The sequence below is a fragment of the Acanthopagrus latus genome, chromosome 1 (assembly GCF_904848185.1).
Source record: "Acanthopagrus latus isolate v.2019 chromosome 1, fAcaLat1.1, whole genome shotgun sequence".
In the NCBI taxonomy this organism is placed as follows: Eukaryota; Metazoa; Chordata; class Actinopteri; order Spariformes; family Sparidae; genus Acanthopagrus; species Acanthopagrus latus.
This window is the reverse complement of record NC_051039.1, coordinates 6026882-6048407: the sequence shown is the minus strand read 5'-3', so window position 1 is coordinate 6048407 and position 21526 is coordinate 6026882. Positions and strand designations below refer to the sequence as shown.

The following is a 21526-nucleotide window of genomic DNA, read 5'->3' as shown; positions in this document are numbered from 1 at the left end:
GGAGCAGTGGGAGAGTCTTGGTGTTGAAGCTCTGCAGCATCAAAACTGACATTTTTTAAACTCCTGCTGATGATCTTAGATCTTTTGGTAAGAAAACTGAATAGTAAATCGACTTTTGTGCTTTTAAGGTGCTCAGCACACCTCTAGCTCAGCTGCGTCCTTCTGCTTCAAGGAGTTTGAGATCTCCTCACCTGCTCCTCCAGAGCTTAGTAATTAACATCCTCTGGATAGTTTGATCCATACACGAACAGAAATTCAAAAATTACGGTTTCTTATCTCAAGAGAGGTATATTGTGCAGCTATCCCGGCACTTACGAGCAGCTGTTTCCCTGCTTCTAATCTCTATTCTGAGCTAAATTTAGCTAATCACCTCCCGCTGGTGCCGACCGTCTCGTATACGGTAAGTGTCGTCAAGAAAATGAATCAAGGCGATCTCCTTGTCATACTATATCTTTAATCCCTTTTTTAATGTCAAAAAGCTCCATAAAAGTTGGCAATTTGAAGAACAGCAATATTTTATCACCAATTTAACATCACTTAAATGTCTGTAAGCCGTCTTAGCAGAGGCTGAGAATGTATGAGAGTGAATTGAGTAAGCAAAAAGCAGGCAAGCAAGAATCCTGGATCCCCATTTTCCCACAATGCAACATGATTGTGTTCCCATTTCACCTTACCTGCCTCACATCATCCACATTTTCCAACCTCCACGCCGCCCAGTTTGTAGCCGAGGCTTTGTGTTCACAGTGTTTAGTCCCCAAGCAGAATACCGGGTCGATGTCACTTCAGTGGTTTTTCTTCAGACTCGACAGTGTAAAGCTGTTTTCAGGGGCTGAGTAGTGCTCATCTCGATGTGTAAAATCACTGCAGCTCAGCGCTGGAGCACTTGTGACATAATCACCCGCGTTGTGAAGGACAGCCAGCAGATGAATGGCGTTTTTTTTTTTTTTGTTATTGTGAGATTCATTCAGTTCAGAGTTTTGTAACCGCGACATCAGACGCCATTAAAACGTGGACGAGAAGAGAAGTGGAAGAACGAAGCTGCAGCCTCGCGGTGCATTTCCGATGCCTCTCAGAACAAAACACTCACCTGCTTCATGCGCAGTAAAGCTTCTCATTTAAAGCCTCTGAATGAAATTGGAGAGTGTAACTGCGTAGAAAATGGCCGTGTGGAGGGATAAGAGCGAGTTAAGACCCCCCTCTTTGTAAGTAAAGGTAGCCTAGATTTTTAGATGATGATGTTTACACTGCCGACTGTTAAAACGCCAACCACGTCCAGCCTTTTGTTCGCTGAATCACATCCTGAAATTGCTGGAGAAGTAAAGTTAAATCACGAGTGTTGCAAGAACAAACACACAGAGTAGCGCCTTACACACAGAAAAGGGAGACTGTCTCTAAATTTCTGTTCTTATTTAAACTCACTTATTTCAAATGCTGCATTTTCTTGGCATAATAAACACCAACATTTTCTAAATACTCTTTGACTCGCTCGATGCGGAGATGTACTCCCAAGACACTCCTCATTAGATGGTTCACTTGGTCCATTCAGTGGCTGCTGTCAAATTAAAATTCAGCAAAGTAAGCACCCTAATTCATCTCACCAAGGACGCGCTCCAAATAGGGCCTTTCATTCACACTGCCAGCCCGACGTGACATTACTCCTTCCCTCTTTTTTGAAGTCTCGGTATTTTGACTGAAGATGTCTCGGGCTTGTCAGAGTTCATCCAGTCTTTCCTACAGCGAATCTGGCCCGTCGTTACATTTACTCACATTCTGACTCGACTGAGACGTTTGTAGGTTTTTTGCCAAAATGATTTTTGTTTTGTGTTTTGTTAAAAAAAAACCAAAACATTAGTTATGCAGTTTATTTAACAGGATTATATTTAACTACACGCCAAACTGTCCACAATCATCAGTCAGTCACGGATGAACCAGTTTGAATTATTAAAATCACTGTCATGTTTTCATGTTCTTGTGTGTGTGATATGACCAAACATCAGATGACACGGCGCTGTTTAAAGAACTGTTCTCACCTGTCTTCAGCAGGATCTCTTCATGCAGATGATTTTAGGGAACTTTTTCCACGCTGCAGTTGGATTTCTTTGCTCTCTGGACGGCAGTGATGGCCGTTTTTGTTCCACCACTTCGGTCCGGACTGAAATTTCTCAACAATTATTTGATTGTTTGACAAATCCCGATGACTTTGGTGATAAGTCAGCTGTTCCTCTTGGTATCTAACGTTTACACTTAACATGTTCAGACACTCATAGTTCCTGGCTCTCTCTGCTCATGTTTAACTCGGGATGAACGGTAATGACTTTGGTGATCCCTTCCCGTGCCTTACTTGGTCACACACTATGGTTTTGTGACCTGCAAAGCCAGTAACTTTCCCACCAGCCTCAGCTCTAGTTACCATGGCAGCTTCATCTTGGTAATGTTTTCAACTGGTGAGCATGTGCGTGTGTGTCATCAACACAGTATTGGCCCCTGAGACACCGATTCATAGAAGCAGTAGTTAGTGTATTTTGCCAGGTGTGTGGAGAGATCGTGTCACGGCCACATCAGATACAGTCACACAGCTTTACAGGTGCGTGGTTGAGATCAAAATGAAGGCCCGTGTGCGCAGTTGGGTTTGTTCTGACCTTTCTGAACTGAGTATGAATTTAATAACGTGATGACGACTTCATGGCTCAGTCGAGTCATCTCAGCTGGTGTGATCCCATTGCAAAAATGTCTCAGGTTACCGAATGGAAGCAGGATAATATGTTGACGTCATGCACTAAACTGAGATGGTGACCACTAACATGGCAGCTGACGTTAGCATTTAGCTGTTTTTAGGCTTTAAATCAAATGTCATGCAGTGTCTCTCACCTTAATTGTGTTGTTTGGAGGCAGATTCTAGAGACAGATTGAAAATTATTATTATCATAATTGTATCTGTGTCACTGTGGTCTGTATTTGTGTATTGTTCACATTCCCACGCTGTTAAAACACTGTGCATGATATAAAATGGACATTCACAGAGATCCTACCATTGACAGTGATCTGATGAAATTCCACTTGTTGCAGTCGGCATTACAACTGAGATGTGATTGGTTATTTCCATGACTGATACGTACGTGGCAAACACCTTCTCGCAGGCACTTGACTTGTTGTGTTTGTCAGATAATTCATGACCCTGTTTCTGGCACCAAAACACCTTTAATTTTAATCACACAGTTATATAAGTTTGACACTTGCTTATAGTGTTGGCCTAAAAATAGCATAAATTAGATATTTAATGATGCTATCTGAGCTGTTTACATACTGTATGCCCTTATACTGAACTGAATGACTCTGAACCTCAGTTAAACCAGGTCTGCAGCAGGTTTAAACCTGAGAAACTGTAACCTCAGTAGTAGTAAATGATTTCTACAGGAAACCGCAACCAAGGTTAAACTAAACCACGGCTGCAGTTTACACAGCGTCTGAACACACAGCAACATGGTTCAAATGATCATGTGATTGTGACCCGCGCTGAGCTCTGGACCACAGATAAGCCAGCGTCGCTGCAGAGCGATGTCTGCATGTCTTGTGCTTATTGTCTGACTGTTTGTTCTTTCATTCCAGAAACTGTGTGTCGCAATTACTCTGGATAATTATCCAGAATAATAGCGACACTCGCTGTCAACAGTTGTAACAGAAATTACTTTATTTAAAAAAAAAACAACAAAACTTTCGATTATGTGTTCCTGTAGATCGTCAGAGTCAGAGACAAAACAGATATCTAAATACACTGAAGACATTACACAAGCGGTCGATGGCTGGATACTGTTGGAACGGAGTAAAAAGACGCTTTTCATCACTCGAGATAAAGAAATCCATCAGACGTTGTTGGAACGTGAAATGAAAGTCCTGAGTGTGTCTGAGACGTCTGGCATGTGTGAGGTTTTTTTTTTTTTTCTCCAGGAAAGGAGACAGTGAAAGAAAGGCTATTTTATTGTGCTCATTTTAATTTTTTGACAAGAAAATAAAGAAAGAAAGCCTCTGAGAGATCCTATGGCAGAGCGTTCTCTCTTTCTCTCTCACTCGCTCGCTCCTGAGTCAGTCACTAGAAGAATACAACACAAGCTTCCACTGAAGGTTTCCTCGCTGCATGCTCCATTGTCGTCTCTCTCTGTTGTCAGTAAGACCTCTATTTATTTCAACTTTCTAGGCATTGTTGTTTCAAAAAAACCCAAAACAAAACAAAACAAAAAACACAGTTTCTCTTCATCACGCCTCAAAGAACAGCAGCACTGATTAGAGTCGCCTCGACCTCCCCGGCTCGCCGTCGTCAGATTCTAGACGAGCCCTGCTGCTCTCTGACACGTGATGAACTCAGGCCATTATTGTTCATAAACAGAATGATAAACAAAAAAACAAACAAACAAAAAAAAAACAGTAGTTTAATACATCGCTACATTGATATTACTGTTACTCAAAGAATGCTCAAGTGAGGCTTAAGAACCAAGCAATTATAAAATTGCAGTCAGGAAAGTATAAGTTAAGAAACCAGGACGTTTTTTTTTTTTTTTTCTTTTTTTTTTTTTTTCTCCATTTTCAAAGCAATGCTAAAGTTAAAAAGATGAAATAAAATCGAATGTTTTAAGGCTGTTGTTTAGTTAAAGCCACAATCTGGGACGTGTAATGCAGAAACAACCGCGGCTCCTCGTTCTGGATCAGAGTTGGGTTGTTTGCTGCAGCAGCAGAGGAATCCTGTCGTGGCTGCTGCAGCACGAGGGGAGAAACAGACGGCCTGTAATTTTTATTTTTTTTGTTTTAATCACACAAATGAAGGTGCTTTTTTTTTCGCAGTGCTACAAACAGCTGCGGCGATTTCACTAACCCGCGATTATGGCTTTAACTGGGCTTAATGACTTGAGCATTCTGAACTCATTATAGCAGAGAAAAAAGATTTTATACAGTGTTTCCTTTCACCAGTAAACTCGCTGTTGTTCGCCAGCCCTGTTGTTTCCATTGTTTAGTTTTCAGTGTTGTTTCGAGGAGTCAGTTCTGTTTCAATTCAGAAAGCGAACTGGATTGCGATTCAGTCGGTATAAGCACTTGTAATTACAAATTGGTTGTCAATACTGTGAAAACTACAAGCTTGTTTAATTGAAAATCCACTGAATTGAAATGTCCTTGACTCCATCCCTGGTTTACAGACTTCTTAAATGAGTTATCGTAGCACAGTTCAGTATAGAATAAACAGCAGTATTTCTCTTATCACATGTTTCTCCTCTTTACAGCCTCCAGATATATATGTAGTCTCTTTTCACCACGCTAGTGATACTAATCACATTAGACAATAACACTTTTCATATATCGGGAACTTTTTCAGTAGAAAGTAGACCTTTGATAAGGCAAAACCCCATAGCTATTACTTCAATGGACGTCTACAATGGCAATTTTGGGCTTCTTGTGGACAACATTTGGCTCCATTGGTGGCACAAACTGATGTGAGCAAAGTCGTCCATGAGAATCCGCCCTGAGTGGGGCCAGATTGAGTGTTTTAGAGAGCCAAAATATTCCTCATATATCTCCACATCTGCAACACAAGTGGCCATCTGAGTAGAGTTTTCCATCAGACAGATGAGGACACCGTTTGAACACAGCTTGTACATCGGAAAACAGAAAATCCAGCTGCTGAACAGTGTTAACTTCTCAAAGAATACATTCATCTGTGTGTGGCTGTGTGTGTGTGCATGAGTACATTTGAATGCAACTGTAAGGATGATGGTGGGTCAGTAGCTGGGGCCGGGTCAGGGGCTATAAGGGTCAATTTACTACCACAGTACTTTGGTCTTAGAAATGATTGGAGGATAGAAAGGGGGAGCAGTGAGCCAATGGGGGTGGATCTTTTTGTGCAAATTGTCGTTCTGTTTGGCAAACGGATGTGTATCGATGTGAAGGAGCAGAGGTCTGTAAATAGTATTTAAAATCATTTCAAATACTTCTTTGTGATTGATCAAGTTGGCACAATGTGGCACCACAGTGGAACCAGATGAATCCATAGAAATTAAAAAGTAAAAAACCTGGGAGAGATGGGAGGAGGAAAAGAAAAACGACTTGTTGATAAAACACAGTGGATCTACAGTGTATCGGGAAGGAAGCTGAGAGTTTTAGGTCTTTTTTCCTAAGAGTCGTTTTTTGATTTTGAACAGTGCAGATATGTTTCCCCTGTGGGAATTGAAGACATTCATTTGAAGATTAGAATTTTTTTTTTTTTTTTAGTTCGATGTTTTTTTTTTTTTCAAAATCAAAAACGTACCGTTGTAAGTGAGCAGGTAGGTAACTAACTTGGGATTCTGGTTTCCGAAAAGTCTGAAAGATTTCAAAACCCATGTTGTACAAACAAAACAGTCACCTCTGTTGCAAATATAGAACTTCTCTCTCTCATCTGTACAGCGTTGCCTCTTTAGGAGGATGAGGAGCAGGTGGAGCAGGGGTTCACCAAGAGAAAAGACGGGCTTTGTTGGGGTTTTTTTTTTGTTTGTTTTTTTTCGTTGCGGCTCAGCGGAGAGCACATTCCTCTCGGTAGAAAAGAAGAACTCAAATGTCTCGTCCATCACACTGTTTGTCTCCGTTGGTGTGCACTTCTCGGCTGAGAGGTTTCAAAAGAGTCAAAACACAGTCACACGACAGAGCCATGCCATATTCAAATAATAGAGTATTAATGATGAGGAGCATAGGAATAATAAGAAGACCAGTAATGTAATAAGAATAATTAATAGTAATAACATATCATTCTAGGTTTTTTTTAAATTCTGTATATAAAAACAGTGGCGAGGAGAAGTTGGTACACAGTAGGGCTCTACTATCCCCTTGGTTGATTTGGCACATTAAACTCACTCTCTGTTGAGAGCTACCTACTCGTTCTCAGCACAGTTGAATATTACTGTTGCCTGGCGACCCATCCAGAGTTTGTCGTTTTGATGTTTTAAAAATCGTCCAAATCAAGGCAAATAGTTCTTTCTTTTTTTTTTTTTTTTTCCTGCAGCAGTATCGCAGGGCGCGATGCACCCAAAAAAAAAAAAAAAAAAAAAACAATCACAGAAAACTCTCGTCCAATCCGCTGCCGTAATGAGAACCGGTGAGGTTAATCTGCCATTATCAGGTTTGATGATGAACATCAGTCTCAAGGCCAGGCGGTTCAGGATGGGTTGCCCGGCAACGTTTAAGGTTTTTCTGTTTCTTCTGGATTTTTTTTTTTTCCTTCATTCAAAACTTAGTACAAATAGCTACATAAGTCTGAGCTATAATTTTCATTACATTACAAAAAGTAACTCAGTCTCTCTATAAGTTATGATTTTTCAATGTAATATATTAGTTTGGTCCTCCTTCGTGTTCTCAGAAGCAAAGGCTTAGTTTGTGTAAAGTGTGAGCCAACGTGTGTGTGTGTGTGTGTGTGTGTGTGTGTGTGTGTGTGTGTGTGTGTTTGTATCTAGACGTATGTGTGCAATCTGATTCGTTAGATCCTGTAAGTTGTGTGCGTTTGTGTTTATTTACAGGTCTGTGTGTCTGTATCAATATGTTATGGGTGCAGAGTTCTTGTTTTCCATCTTCAGAGCTGCGTGGGGCCTCCAGATGTGGGATCAGGTCTTCTGCTGGGCGGACACACCCTTCCAGTAGTCCAGTATGTCGTGAAGATCCTCATCCTTGGCAAACTGAACTTTTCGCCTCAGCGCGTGTCCGGCTGCCACGTAGCCTTCGTCCTCCATGGACGCCTGCCGGTGCCTTTTGCGGTGCAGCTTGAACCTCTCCCACAGCCCCAGGGTCGGGGTGCAGAGGAGCCCCTCCTCCTCCTCGTCTTCGTCTGGGCTGGAGCAGTAGCTGAGGTTGTGGTACTGGGGCGAGAGTGGGTAGTGCGGCGAGAGCTGGGAGTAGGCCAGCTCCCTCTGCTTGGCCTGCCTGCTGAGGGTGAGGGGGTCTAACACGGAGGGCTTGCGGCCCCCTGGGTGGTGGTGGAGCTCCTGTAGGATCTGGGGGTGGTGCTGCAGCTCCTGGAGGTGCTGCTGGGAGCCAGGATAGGAGTGGCGGTGTTCATTGTACTGGCGGATTCTCTGGGCTTCAGCTCGTAGGATAGCTGCTGCTGGGGTGACTGTACGGATGGCCTCCCCACCTCCCCTCTCTCCCCTCTCTCCCCTCTCTCCCCTCTCTCCCCTTTCTCCAGGTGAGGTCCTCTCGATATAACGGGTCTCTGACGTGTGGTAGCCTCCCTCTGAGCGGAATGAGCGAGGGCTCCGGGCCGAGCCGGGAGAAGAGGAGGTGCTGGGCCTTTTGGAGGTCGGAGGAGCCTCCATGCTGTGGTGTCGCTGTAGTGAATGATGGTAGCTTCTCCCCCTCTCTTCCCTTCCTCCTCTTCCTCCCTTATACACCGGGGAGAGGAACTCGCCTCCTCTGTCTCCCCTCTCTACTTGCTCAGAGAGAAGCACCAGCTGCGGCTCTGCAGTGGAAACGGCCCCTCCGCCAGCAGAAGAGGGGGATTTCATCCCCTGTTGAAAGGAGGTAGACTCAGATTTGAGAGCATCTATACAGTTGTTGATGATCTGGTTCACTTTATCGACTTCTTTAGCGATGGTGGAGATCTCTGCCACTGAGCCCTGGGGATTTGCTTGCGGCGACATGTCTCTCTCTCGCTCGCGCTCTCTTTCCCGCTCTCTCTCCCGCTCCCTCTCCCTTTCCATGCCGGACCCTCTCACCTCCATATAGTTCAGTTTAGCAGGCTTGTGCGGCGGTGTTTCTATCACCTCCTGCAACTTGTACGGATCTATCTCGCCTCCCTGAGGCAGGTAGGGCATTCTGGACAGACTGTCCCCAGCAGCAAGCTTCTGGGATCCTCCGCTCCCTCCCTCTATATCCCCTTCCCCACCATACTTGAGCTCTATCAGAGTCCTCTGGATCCTGCTCATCTTCCTCTCCTTCTCCTCCATGATCCTCCTCTTCCTCAGGCAGTGGACAACCAGGCCAAGGAAGAGTAGCATGCCGAACAAACAGCCTATAATAGTCATGATGTAGTGGGTGGCTGACGACTGATTGGCTACCCTCGTGCCCCCGGCCCGGCGACCAGTGGAGATGGTCAGGCAGGTGTGGTTGAAGCGCAAGGAGTTTCGTATAGATGCCACACAGTACGTGTAGTCCGTGTTAGGTTTTAAGTTCTTTAGCTCAATGTCTTCTCGTTGGTTTTTCAGATTCTGGATATCTGTGAAGAAGCTGTTGTTGTAAAGCACCAGGATGTACATTTTCCTGTACGGATGAGGAATCTGAACCGTTATCACAGCGCTCGAATGTAGCACCTGCTTCAGCATCATGATCGGATTGGCTTCAGAGATGATCGGGCCCGAGTTGATTTCCTCTTCAGGAATCGTTCCAGAAGAACAATCCTCCAGTACGCAGGGAGAAGAAAAATCCGGGGCCTGGGTGGTAGATTCGCCGAGGATATAGAAGGATGTCACGCTGCTGCCGTCGTCCGTGCATACGAGACTTAACACGTGCAGAGCGTTGCGTTGGGTGGGCATGCGGGGGTTCTGGCTCAGAAGGTTGTAGCCAAAGAATCCTTGAGGTGAGTCGCACACCATCCTCTCACTGGTCCTGTTGGGGAAGGCCGAGAGCCAGCGCAGGAAACCCAGCAGCTCACAGGAGCAGTTGAAGGGGTTGGTGTAAAGTTCACAGGTGGTCAGCTTAGAGAGTCCAGAGAACAGACTACCATCCAGCACCTGGATCCTGAAGAGAGACGAAGGAGAAATCGTTAGATTTAGATGTTCAGCTTCAGATACACTGACATGGCTCGATACAGTCTCACCAATCTGTCACAATAAAAAAAATGCTCTTATTTATCACTGAGGACATTCAGACTTGTTATTAACATTCGTCTTGAGAGATCCGATTACAAGCAGACAGCTGTAGGTCCGTCAGTTCACACCCGACATTAACATGCGTCTCAACATGCATCCAGCTGACTCCCTGCTCTCAGTTGTTGAAGATGATGATTTTTACACCAATAAGAAATATCTTTTAAACTGAAAGAAAACATCATGCATAACATTTGCCGAATTTACAAGAACTCCCACATAATTCGGAATTTGTTTGGGAAAGTGTTTCACAGAGTTTCTGAAGTTGCGAGTAACTCAACAACATACACATTGTAAGCTTTCTTTTTAAGGGACACAACAGCAAAGATGTCTATATTAGTCAACTACTATTACTTATTAGGCAAATCTGATATTTTTACATCGATAAATGCTGTCCTCTCTAATAAATTTAGCTTACATGCTAAAATTAGTTGAATGTTAGTTTGTTAAAACAGCTGCTGAATGATGGCAGACAAGATGCACTCCGGACGAGGAGGCAGGCTGGTACAGCCGTGCTGTGAAAAACAGTTTTTACAATGTAATGTCATGGTATGAATATTAATGTAGAATATGTAGAATATATATATTCAAAATCAATTAAAACCACGTTATTGTCAAGGGAGTCTAGGAGTAGTTCAGTGCTTGGTGACGCTGGCAGGTGAAGAGAGCCCAAAAAAGGTACATTGCAGTGAATTTAATGGAAATCAAAAAGTCTGTGATCCATCCTGCCTGGTGTGGTGGCTACTTCTTGGATCTCAAATGCCTCCTCGATGTGTCTTGGGCCTGTTTAAAGCTCCCATTGTGTTCGGATCACTCAGGACGCATGTTGACACCAGGTGTGACTGTCAATGTAAAACCCAGGACGGGCAACGTAAAAACTATCACAAACCACCGTTTATATCCACAGATTTTTCTCTCTTGTCAAAACATTTCTCCTCAATTACTGACATTGCAACACAATCACCAGCAGTACAGTCAGAGTTGGGCGTGTTGTGTTTGTACCGCCTACATAGCCTCCAGCTGTTAGCCTGGAGCAGAGGTCTGGTGAGTTCACTTCTTTCTAACTCCATGCCCCCTCCATGTTTTTTTCATTTTCAAAGTTGTAGTCTTCAGCTCCCTTGACTGACCTCACAATCGTGTTGCTCCTGTTGTCAGACTTTGCAAAGCTCCTTCTATCGCTGCAGAAAGCTATATAATGTATTTTCTGTACTTTTTTTTTCAAATGTGCAGCAGTACTCTGTAGACCTGTCCACAGATTTTAATGTGTAAAAAAAATCAGTGCACTTCTCCTTTAAAAGCACTTCTTATAGAGTCTTCTTATACGTTAGTTTATGGTCTAAGGTTACATCTCCCAGAATACCTTTCAGCAAGCTCAAAAGAACAGTTAAACCTGTTCATTTCAGCCACATTTAAGTCAAGAAATCAATACCAGTTACAGAACCGATGGCGAGAACAAGACAGTTATTCCCACCGAGGAAGAGCAGGAATCCCGACTTCTATTGAAAAGACGGCTTGTTGCAGCATTGCATCATGCTTCAGCGAGGAAGAGGGCTATCTCTGCATCCCCTGCAGTGCTTTCTTTTTCCTGGTAAGTCTGCCCAACATCAGTGCAAATTGGTGAATTTGGAAGTCAGCCCTCTGGGTGATGACACCGAGCCTGTTTTAAGAAGCTTACTGCATTCTTTCATCTAGCTCTGCAACGCCGGAAATATTCTGTCTTTTGTTTTTTTCTTTTATTACTTGTTTTTGATGTTTTTTTGTTTTAGTACACATATACCTAACAGCTCACCAGGGGCAATACAACGCAGCTCATATAATAATAGTTAGCTTTGTGTTACGGGTTACTTTCGCAGTCGTGCCCAGGAAGAGTGACTTCGGATGTATCTCACAAACACACAGAGAAAACCCAGTGAAAAAACAAAAAAAAACAGGAAAACTTTCTAAATACAACAACACTGGTATGAAGGATTCATGTTTCCAATCATTTTCTTTCTGTGTAACATTCATATCCGTGTGTAATAGTATGTACAACATGTTTCTATACAAAGCAGATAATCACACTGAAGAAGTCAGAATAATAATGATACAGATGAACCAGATGTTAGGAAGAAATAAGAAAATGGCAGAACCAAGTATTTAGTTTCTTTCTATGTAACATTCTTGTTCCTATGTAATAACCATTTTAAACAATACGCTCACAGTCTTCTGGTAAAGGTCAGTTTTTCCATATCATACAATTCTCTTACAGTCACAACTCACTCTCCTCTTATTGGTTAAGTTTAGATTATCACCTGGAGTTTTCTTGAAATATCTGTAATAATGGTGGAAGCAGTCACGTCCGTAATTCACATGTTAAGATTAGCCTCGTACCAATCAGCACGTCTGTGATTTTGTGGTGACATTTCTCTTTAAACATCTGCTTCCTGTTGTCAGTCAGCTGAACAAGTGAGAAATTAGACCGCGGCTCAAATGAATGTGTTCAACATCATCAGTTAGCGGCTGTGCTGTGAGATCTGCTGTAGTGACGTTTCAGTGTGATGACGGAGAAGCTTCACGGCAAAGAAAGGTTGTCGTATTAACGCACACAGCTGCAAATGTGTAGTTTTAGTCGGAACACATGCAAGAAGTGAGCAAATCAACTTGAAACTACTGTATAATATGAATGTTGCTGCTGAAGAGCCTTGACATCACACTCACAAGATGATGCTGGTAATTCTGAGTAAAATACCGACTTCGCTCATCCCATGCTAATACGCAGCACGAACACTTCAGGTGGTAATTTCTAAATCACAAGAGGTTCCCATGCTAATAGAAGTCCTCTGTGAATAGGACTTGTGTCATCTAATGAATTCATCACCTAATTGTTTCTATGACAGCTTGTTTTTCTCTCCCTGTCATTAGACTCACACATACATGGACCCAGGTGGTACCTGTTCATGGAGAGGTCTATATTCTCTATGTTGGGGCATTCCCAGAAGGTATTGGGTGTAACAGTCTCAATGAGGTTGGCTTGCAAGTAGAGATACTGCAGCTTGCCCAGGCCCCGCAGCATCCCCTCTGTCAGGTTCCTTAACTTGTTAAAACCCATCTGGAGAACCTGGGGAGACAAAGACAAGTGGGATTATTCTAATCCCTGCGAGCTGCGAACATACAGAACAAACAAACAACAGTTCCGTACAATTCATGTTTCACATGGTGATCTAAGCCTCTTGCGCTGTGCTGAATTTGCTAAGATCCTGTTCACATTTTACCTCCTGGCACGGCTCCAGCAGCCGGGGTAGATGAGTGAGCATGCCAGCTCATTATGGCCGCGCTCCGCTCAGTTTGGTGCAAACACTTTCGCTTCAATGTCTCTGGAAGCCATAATGAGAGGGTGTTGTCTTTCATGTGTACGTGTGTGTGTGTGTGTGTGTGTGTGATACAGGGAGAATTTAGATCCTTTACTTATGAGAAAGTATCACAGTGTCAAAATACTCATTTTGATTACAGTTACAAGTCCTTCATTTAAAAGCTTACTTAAGTAAAATACCTTAAGTTTTATCAGCAAAATTAACTACTTTTTTTGCACCTATCCTTCTTAATTACTGTGCAACTCATTCTGCCACTGGGTTTGATCTTTCCTGAAAAAATACAATTTGAATTTATTAAACTGATACTGTGTGACTAATACACATATGATTATACCATGCAAATAATCCAGTGAACATGTCAGGCCTCATGCATCTTTTGTTTATTCTGGTTGCCTTTTCATCAGTAACAGAGTATTTTAAGCAACTGTTCAGTGTGTACAGTTTTTTCTTGTTTTGCAGTTGTAGTTACAGACTCTTTGTACTCCTCCTTACTCTAATTTATTTGTAATCACACGCCGCAAACAAAGTTACAGATACATTTGATTGCTGGCAATTTTTATTTTCTATTTTTTTGGATACATTTCTATTGATATGAATTCATTTGATGGCGATCATGACGTGAAAATCTGATCTCTTCTGAACTCTTATCAAATCTTTTGACTGTGAAACTTTTAACTATACTGTTACATCATCCAACATCATAACTTTAAAATAAATGTCAAAAGTGTAATATTTATAAAGTTAACCTTCTGTAAGCTGAACACATCACAGCACACACATTCATTAATGTGTTTGTGTGTGGCTGTACGTTAGTTTTGTTGCTCACCTGCAGGTTGAATTGTGCTGAGAACGCTCCGTCCTCCACGTAGCTGATGTCGTTCTTGGTGAGGTTCAGATAGGTGAGGTTGCCGAAGCGACTGAGCGAAGAATAATGCACCGAGCGTATCTTGTTCTCGTTCAGCCTCAGATCCACAATGGTGCTGTGGAGAGAAGTGTGAAGGCCGTTTCTTTGTGAAAGATGCAAAAAATGATGTCAACAAAGCTGACTTTTCACTGTCACTTCTCTCACCTGTTAATGTGGGAGGGGATGGCCTCGTAAGGCGGCTGGTTCATACTGCAGATAGCCAGCCACACGAAGCCCTTCTCCCCCTCGATAAGCCAGCAGTCGGCTGTGACCATCGGCAACCTCATTACTGACAGCAGGGCGAGCCAACAGAGGACGGAGCCGGCTGTGGACAGGACCGCTGATGAAGAGCCTCCAGTTAAGTTATGTCTCTGCCGTCCCTGTCCTGTTCTCTCGGCCATTTGGGATGTCATCACAATATCCATTGGAGAAAGCCGACCAGAGACCATCTAGCATTTATTCAAGCGGGCGGGCGCCATTTGAAAAAGGGAGTGAGGGCTGCTTTATAGACTCATATATTAGTTAGTGGTGACCCGGTGTTGTCAGATGTGTGTCTGGTCTGATTTGAGGTATAGTCACAGCATGGTAAAAATGCTCCTGTGTTTTCTACTCGGCTTCCTCGTGATCACGCGGCAAAAACTGACGTTTGAGGCGAAGTCGTGTTGGGGATTAAGGAATTTATGTGCAGGACATGATGGATCGCTCCGTTGGCAGTATGTGTGTCCAGGTAAAACTGTATCAGTTGTTCAATTAGGGGGTCGCATTTGATTTGTTATGTATAAATTGGCAAGCGGAAGTTGTCCTGGCGCCAGATTGGCTGGTTCTCATGTCTTCTGTGGCCATCTGCATATCTGATTAGACAAGCACCTCTTTTCTTTCTTCCTCATTGCTCTCTGCTCTGTACTTGGTGTGAGAACTCGTCCCTGGAGGGAGAGAGGGAGGGAGGGAGAGGGGGGGAGGGTGTTAGAAGAGAGGCGCTAATGAAACACAGTGGTTTATTCTGTGAGATACCAACAAACACAACCCTGTTACCAGCATGATGAGATGGAGGTAGTTATTCCTTCTTATATAACGCGGCCGGCGCAAACAGGCTTTTGCATGCACACTACACATTCCCCCATACTCATAAGACTTCCTCTTGACAAGTCCAATTAGCGCACATCGGCGCGGATACACAAAAAAGCACCTGCAAATCTTTATAAATACACACAGCTTTGTCCCTGCAGAGCGTACACACATTTTCCTGCCGCGCTATTAGCCCCGGGTGCCTTGATAGGCCCGGGCTAAGAATGGCCGTTACTCTGATACTGTATCTAATTAATTAATCTGCTCTAAATAAAACACTTCCTGGGAAAAAAAAAAAGAAAAAAAAACACACAGCTGATGTCTGATGGAACAGGAGACGATGAAGGAGGGCAGAGAACAGAGAGAGGCTCGCAAAGCGCTGTGGAGTGGCGAGGCGGAGGAGCAAAAAGTGGGTGCAAGGGAGTGTTGAGGAGTGATGTTTAGGGGAGGCGGAGGGGAGGGTGGAGTAAAGAGGGGAGCGGAGGGAGGGGTGAGGCGGTGAAAGAGGCAGTGATTCTGTGAGAAAAAAGATGAGGCTGGGAAGAGAGAGCGCTGTAGAGTGGCTCTCTGTCTGGGGAATGTGCTGGAATAGTGGCTTCCTCTTCTCTTTGAGAGCCTGTTTTCTCAGCTCTCATGAGAGCAGCAAACAGGATGTGACATCATGGAGGTGAAGGAGAAGGAGCGGGAAGGAGCAAAAGGTCCGGCCTCCCTCACAAAAACATCTTTTGGCCGCTGTTCCCTTCCTTATTGATTACAGATGAATAGCGAGGCAGAGAGGTGCTGATGTGTCACCTCTAATCTGAGGAGGAGGGTGATGCTTTCTGTGAGCGGGACAGAGCGTCTCTGAACTATCGGCGTCCTTGTAGAGAGACAGAGAGAGAGAAAAGTCCTGATGCCACATTCTGGCTCACCGCAATTTCATTATAGTAGCTTCTGTTACTCTGTGTTATCTTCCAAGTGTCTCTCTGATCTTTCATCCTAAAGAAGTGAAGCTTGTTCATCACGAGTGTGCAGAAGATAATCAAGAATCTACTGCAGCATTTCATGGATTTCGGGAGCAGCTAGGGAGGGACCTGTCGCAGATACTGATTGGTATTTACAGTAGCAAAGGTAAATTAAACGTGTGTTACATTACATTAATTTTATGACACATCAAAGTTGCTCAGTTGAGCTGTAATTAAACACCGCTACCGTCATTATTTGCTAGCATATGTGGTATAAATCATTCAATCACCTTCCAAACAACTCAGATACAATTCAAAGTGTTGTGCGTGTGATTGACAGAGGATGTGAGGAAACAAAAATACATCATTACAACTGTTTATTATCCACGATGTCGACCATCGCTCTCTCTCCTTGTATCACCCCGGGCTACTTATCTGAGCAGTCATCGCTTCTGGCTAATCAAGACAAAGGTCCTGCAGCCGCCAGGGCGACAGTTCTAACTTAGGTTAACCTGTTAGCGTTCTATCACTCGCTAATTAGAAGTCAACACATTGTAGCTGAGGTTGATGTCGTTAGTTTTGCAGGTATTTGATCATAAACCAAAGTACCTGACACATTTACATTTTGGCCTCATGGTGGCCTCCGGATGAGAAGTTGGAGGATCACCACAGTTAATTTAATATACGGTTATTCCTGAGGGGAGCATAAATGTGTGGACAAAATGTCACGTAGTTCATCTTTACAGTAGTTTTGAGACTTTTTCCTTGACATCCTTAGAGCTGCAGCACCAGCATCTATGAGGGGTTGATACAATCCATTACTCAAACTGGACTCATGCAGCAGTGATCTATCTCGTGTTATATTAAGCTATGAGAACATGAGCACACTTCTTACTGCATGGCAGGGGGTCTTTTACAGTGTCATTTAGATTATGCATGCCTTTCCTTTCATAATCTCAAGCTTCCTGTACTCAGCTGCCATTCAGTGGATCGCTACCAATGAGCATTAAGATGATTAGCTCAGTACTTAGCATTAAGTCCAAGCGTTAAGGCTGCATGGAACAGTAGCTTTAATGGTGATGTTTCAGGTACTTTTCAATTAAGGATTGTGGGACCAGTGCACCCGTCACCTGCACTGGATATTTGAATGTTTCATGAGTTAATATTCTACATCATAAAGAATTCAGTCGATCAGTTTTGGCATCATTTACTGCCGTCGTTTTATCTGCGTGCAGCAAATTCTCAAATACGTTACCTTTCTTTTGTTTACCGTCAAAACCTGTCCTGAGTTTAAACATGCGTCGGATCATTTGGTGGTGATGGAGTCGTGTTTTAATGATGCATTGACTCTCCCACACACACACACGTACATCATCAGACACTTTAAATAATACAAATATTGATATTGATATTTGTGAGTCTGGCCCTGGTATTTACTTGGCATCGTACTGAAATCAGATTTGGTCACATCGCCCATCCCGACTGTTCGGCCCTCCTCGCTCATTCTCACGGCTCATCAGTCAACTGGCGTCAGCCTGTCTTTCAGCCCGCTGACATTTAATCTGCAACAGCTTTGGCCTCGTGGGACACGGTGTTTTTTAAAGGCGGAAATATTAAGTAGACTGAAACAAAGATAAATGTAAAACTGCACCGTCATTGTCTAGACAGAATGCAATGGATCACACAGCGGTTTGGTCGGGATTTCAGTCGGTCCCTTTTTTGGTAATGCGATTTTGAAAGGAGGGAAGAAGTTCTGATCTCGCCTCTCTATATGAACGTCAGGAAATGCACACTTGTAGGTGTGCACGCTCACGCATAGGCTTTTCCATCCAGTCAGCACAATCTATAATTGATGCTGAGACTTCCTCCCACATAGCGTGAAACAAACTACCCAGTTAGGCCACCAGAGAAGGGGTATGAACTGCTGCCAGCCACACACACACACACACACACCAACAAACAAACAAACACATATGCACAGGAAATGTCCATTTTGCTGACCAAGGGTTAAGCCCGGGTAAACAAGCTGTTGAGAACGGAGAACGCGAGGGCGTATCGAGGATGCAGAGCAGTCGGGGAGGCCAGACAGTTTAGCTAAGATGCGGAGACAGCTGAATTCTGCCTGACCTCTTTTTGTTTCGCGGTAAGTGATGTCGGCTGAAGAGCCACGAGACAGAGGAGGAGCGCAGGGCAGCAGAGAGCAGAAACAGATACAGTAGCAGTTACTGGTTCGTACTTAACCTCCTTTTGTAGTAAATACACGCGTTGTAGCTAACGTGAAATACGCGGAGGGGACCGTTAAGAGTCTGTCGGCCTCTTTTCCATTTTGCATCATTCATCGCCTTCTCCCCGACCGCGCTCGAGCTCTCAGCGCACCCTTCACACACGCCGCTGCCTCGGCTGCTGAGAACAATCCCGTGGAATATTCCAGCACTCAGCACCATGACCACACTCAAAGATTTATAGGGTACAAACCGTCATGTTGGGGGGTGGAGGGAGGCTGAGGTGGGCTCTAACCTTGCTTTACTGAAAGGGTGACTGGTTACGGCGTGGGGAGCGCAGCGGTTTCAGGATATATTGCGCACAAGTCCACGTTTTCTGAGAAAGGAAGAAAAAAACACGTGGAAAGACCTTGAGTGTTAAGATCCGGGCTCGGTACTCTGATACACACAAACAGACAGCGGTGCGTCACCTTTCTCACACACTCTCCTCAACAGCCGGATACAGAGGCTCTCGACAGGAGTGTTTTTCGGTGTAACGTCCCCATTATACACGGCGTCAGAATCAGCCAAACCTGCTTCTTAAAAGACAAAAAACAAGTCCAGCATGCTTCAGCTCGACAACGACGCTGTTGTAAAACCGACATCTTGTAGGCTCATCGAAGCAGCCAGCAGCTCGACAGAAACAAACTAACGGCAAAGATGTATATTGAAAAAGTTTAAAGCCTCAGCAACAGAAACAAAAAACAAAAAAAACATCTTTATTGTGTTTCCGATCCTGGATTCTCCCCGCTCAATCCAGAGTTGAGCCCAAAAGAAACAACAAAGATGTTGTATCCTGTTGAGGAGTGTTAAAGCTTTTTCTTTCTACGTCTGCCAAGAAAGCCGTGTGTTCCAATCCTGTTTGTTTGGTACTAAACAGATTTCAGTGACATCTGGTTAGGGGGTTAGGCCACGGGCCAAACAAAAAGTGGTTACGTTTTGGTGCAGATCCAGGAGTTTACCGACTAATACTCTTATCTGAAAAACATCCTGCGCAGGAAGTCATTGTTTGCCAGAGATGTGTTTAGATCCAGATGCCGATTACCCTATTAAATAGTTAAATAGTTAAAACACCCCAAAACAACAAGATGATTGTACAGGTTTGGTTGAAGTACGCACTCAATTTGTGCATTTTCTCATTCGCTGTGATTTAGTTCCAAATGTTTTGTTATTAATTGGCCCCATCTGCTGCTGTTTATTTTCCGCGGGAGCCCCCGATCAAGGAATAATCTGGCGCAAAACTCCTCTCAAAACTACATCTGCAAAGATTAAACAGACAAGATGTGATGGTTGCCTGCCTTCAGTCTCTTTACTGCAGCGTCATATTCAACATACAGACATGAGTGTTATTGATCTTCTCGTCTCTCGGTGAGAAAACGAGCATAAACCTCAAAATGTCTTCAAATGTAACTGCTATATGTCACAACCCCGAGCCAGGGGAACTTGAAACAAAGTCTTAGTTACTCTGATTTTATTTCAGTTTGGGTCTTTTTTCATCCTTTAGCTGCTGTAACAACTCTGTACTCACCAGTGTAACTGCTGAACAGCGACGTCACTACTACAAAGTCAAACAAGCGAGCAGCCAGACGATCAGACAGGCTGCAAACAAGCCAGTAAACAGTTGAGTCAGATTATTTAACGCACTTCATTTGGAGGTAAATGGTTTATGTGAGAGCTCCAGAAATGTCAGCAGTAATCCCTCATTGGACAGGAGCTGTGTGCATGCTCAGCTCCTGGGATCGCTGTGGGTCAAAACAGGAGGCAATTTCACAAACTGATGGATGTTTATAACAAACATTTGAATACATTTGACTAAAACAGACGTGTATTTAAAATCGGCATGAATGCTCCAAACTGGTCGGTTCTCTTGCGGGGTAAAACGTTATGGCTAAGGGAGTTGTTGTGTTGCAAAAAAAAAAAAAAAAAAACCCAAAAATGGAGGAGTAACAGTAGAAGAGAGAATGAAGATGATTTATTTTGCGCTCGACACAATAAAAGGTTTGAAAAGTTTGGCCAAAATAAAAATAAAATGGACAAAACTATCAAATAAAAAGTATTGTCCCCGAGCACTGCAATAGATTTCTGTGTGATAAATACCAACACAAAACACACACACACACACACACACACACACACACACACACACCATTCCAGCGCTCCCCTGTGAATGATGAACAGCACTTAGGAGATGGGTTACACTCCTGGGCAGGTTGTAAGCGAGCCAGAAATATGAGCACATTAATAACAGGAGCACATTAAAATATGCACGTGCAAGTTCAGGGCTGCACTACACATCGCGGTGTGTAGCGGGGCGCCTCACGCTCCGCCATGACTCCCATTACTATTCCGGCGCCGGTGTGGAAAAACAGCAGCACCCAAACAAACCTGCAGGGAGCCGTCGACAGAAACGCGATGATGAGGTGAAAAAGCTCGTGGCGTGTGTTGGCATGTGTCGCAACGAGGAATCGAAATGTGGTGTTTGTTATCTGCAGTGACGTCTTCAGTACGTTAGGCTGCATTTATGACACCATCATGTGACATTTTTACCTTAAAATAACAGCTTCACGTCATGTTGATGGCGCAGTGTGTTGTTATAGGGTGAGTAGTTTCTCTGTCACTGTCGGATCACAGCGTTACACACACGTTTACTTCAGCGCAAAACATTATCACGACGTGAGGAGTTTTGTTTGTGGTCAGCACCTTCATGACGTCTGACAAACTGATACGTACCTTGGATTTCTCTTTACGATGGGTGTCGCACTCATCAAGGCAAAGACTGATTGTTTTTTCTTTTTATTATCTATCATTGCAATTCCAATATCTCTTTATTATTGTCTATTTTTGTAGACTTACTCTCGTGCTGCTACTCATTTCCCTCTGTACTGCTGTGTTACCAGCAAATCTTTTGCAAGGGGGTTAAATAAAGGCACATCTTTATCTTAATCCTTTTCATGACATAACAATTCAAAGTAGTTACAGTTAGTTGGTTAATTACTTGACATATTGTGGTTTTTGTTGGTAGCGGTGACCCAGAAATCAGAATCGCAAATACTTGGAAACTGGGTCAAATAACGATTTCTACAGTGGTGATTAAATATAACCTATAAAAACAGGCAAGCATGTAAAAATATGT

The 21526-nt window shown here is 43.6% G+C and overlaps 1 protein-coding gene across 5 annotated transcripts in view; it reads right to left on the bottom strand.

Annotated features, from left to right (window-relative positions):
* Window positions 1-3928: 3928 nt before the first annotated feature.
* LOC119017038 (protein ELFN1-like) overlaps window positions 3929-21526 on the bottom strand; it is a 128764-nt gene continuing 111166 nt past the window's right edge. For 3 of the 5 annotated variants that reach the window (XM_037093432.1, XM_037093438.1, XM_037093447.1), the window contains 4 exons: window positions 14289-15046; window positions 14046-14199; window positions 12800-12966; window positions 7614-9741 (listed from right to left, as the gene is read on the bottom strand). In XM_037093432.1, coding sequence (XP_036949327.1) covers window positions 7614-9741; window positions 12800-12966; window positions 14046-14199; window positions 14289-14572 — 2733 coding nt within the window. In that variant the 5' untranslated portion in view covers window positions 14573-15046. Of the gene's footprint in view, window positions 9742-12799; window positions 12967-14045; window positions 14200-14288; window positions 15047-15155; window positions 15347-21526 lie in introns of those variants that run through there. The other 2 variants (XM_037093465.1, XM_037093456.1) reach the window with 2 other exon arrangements.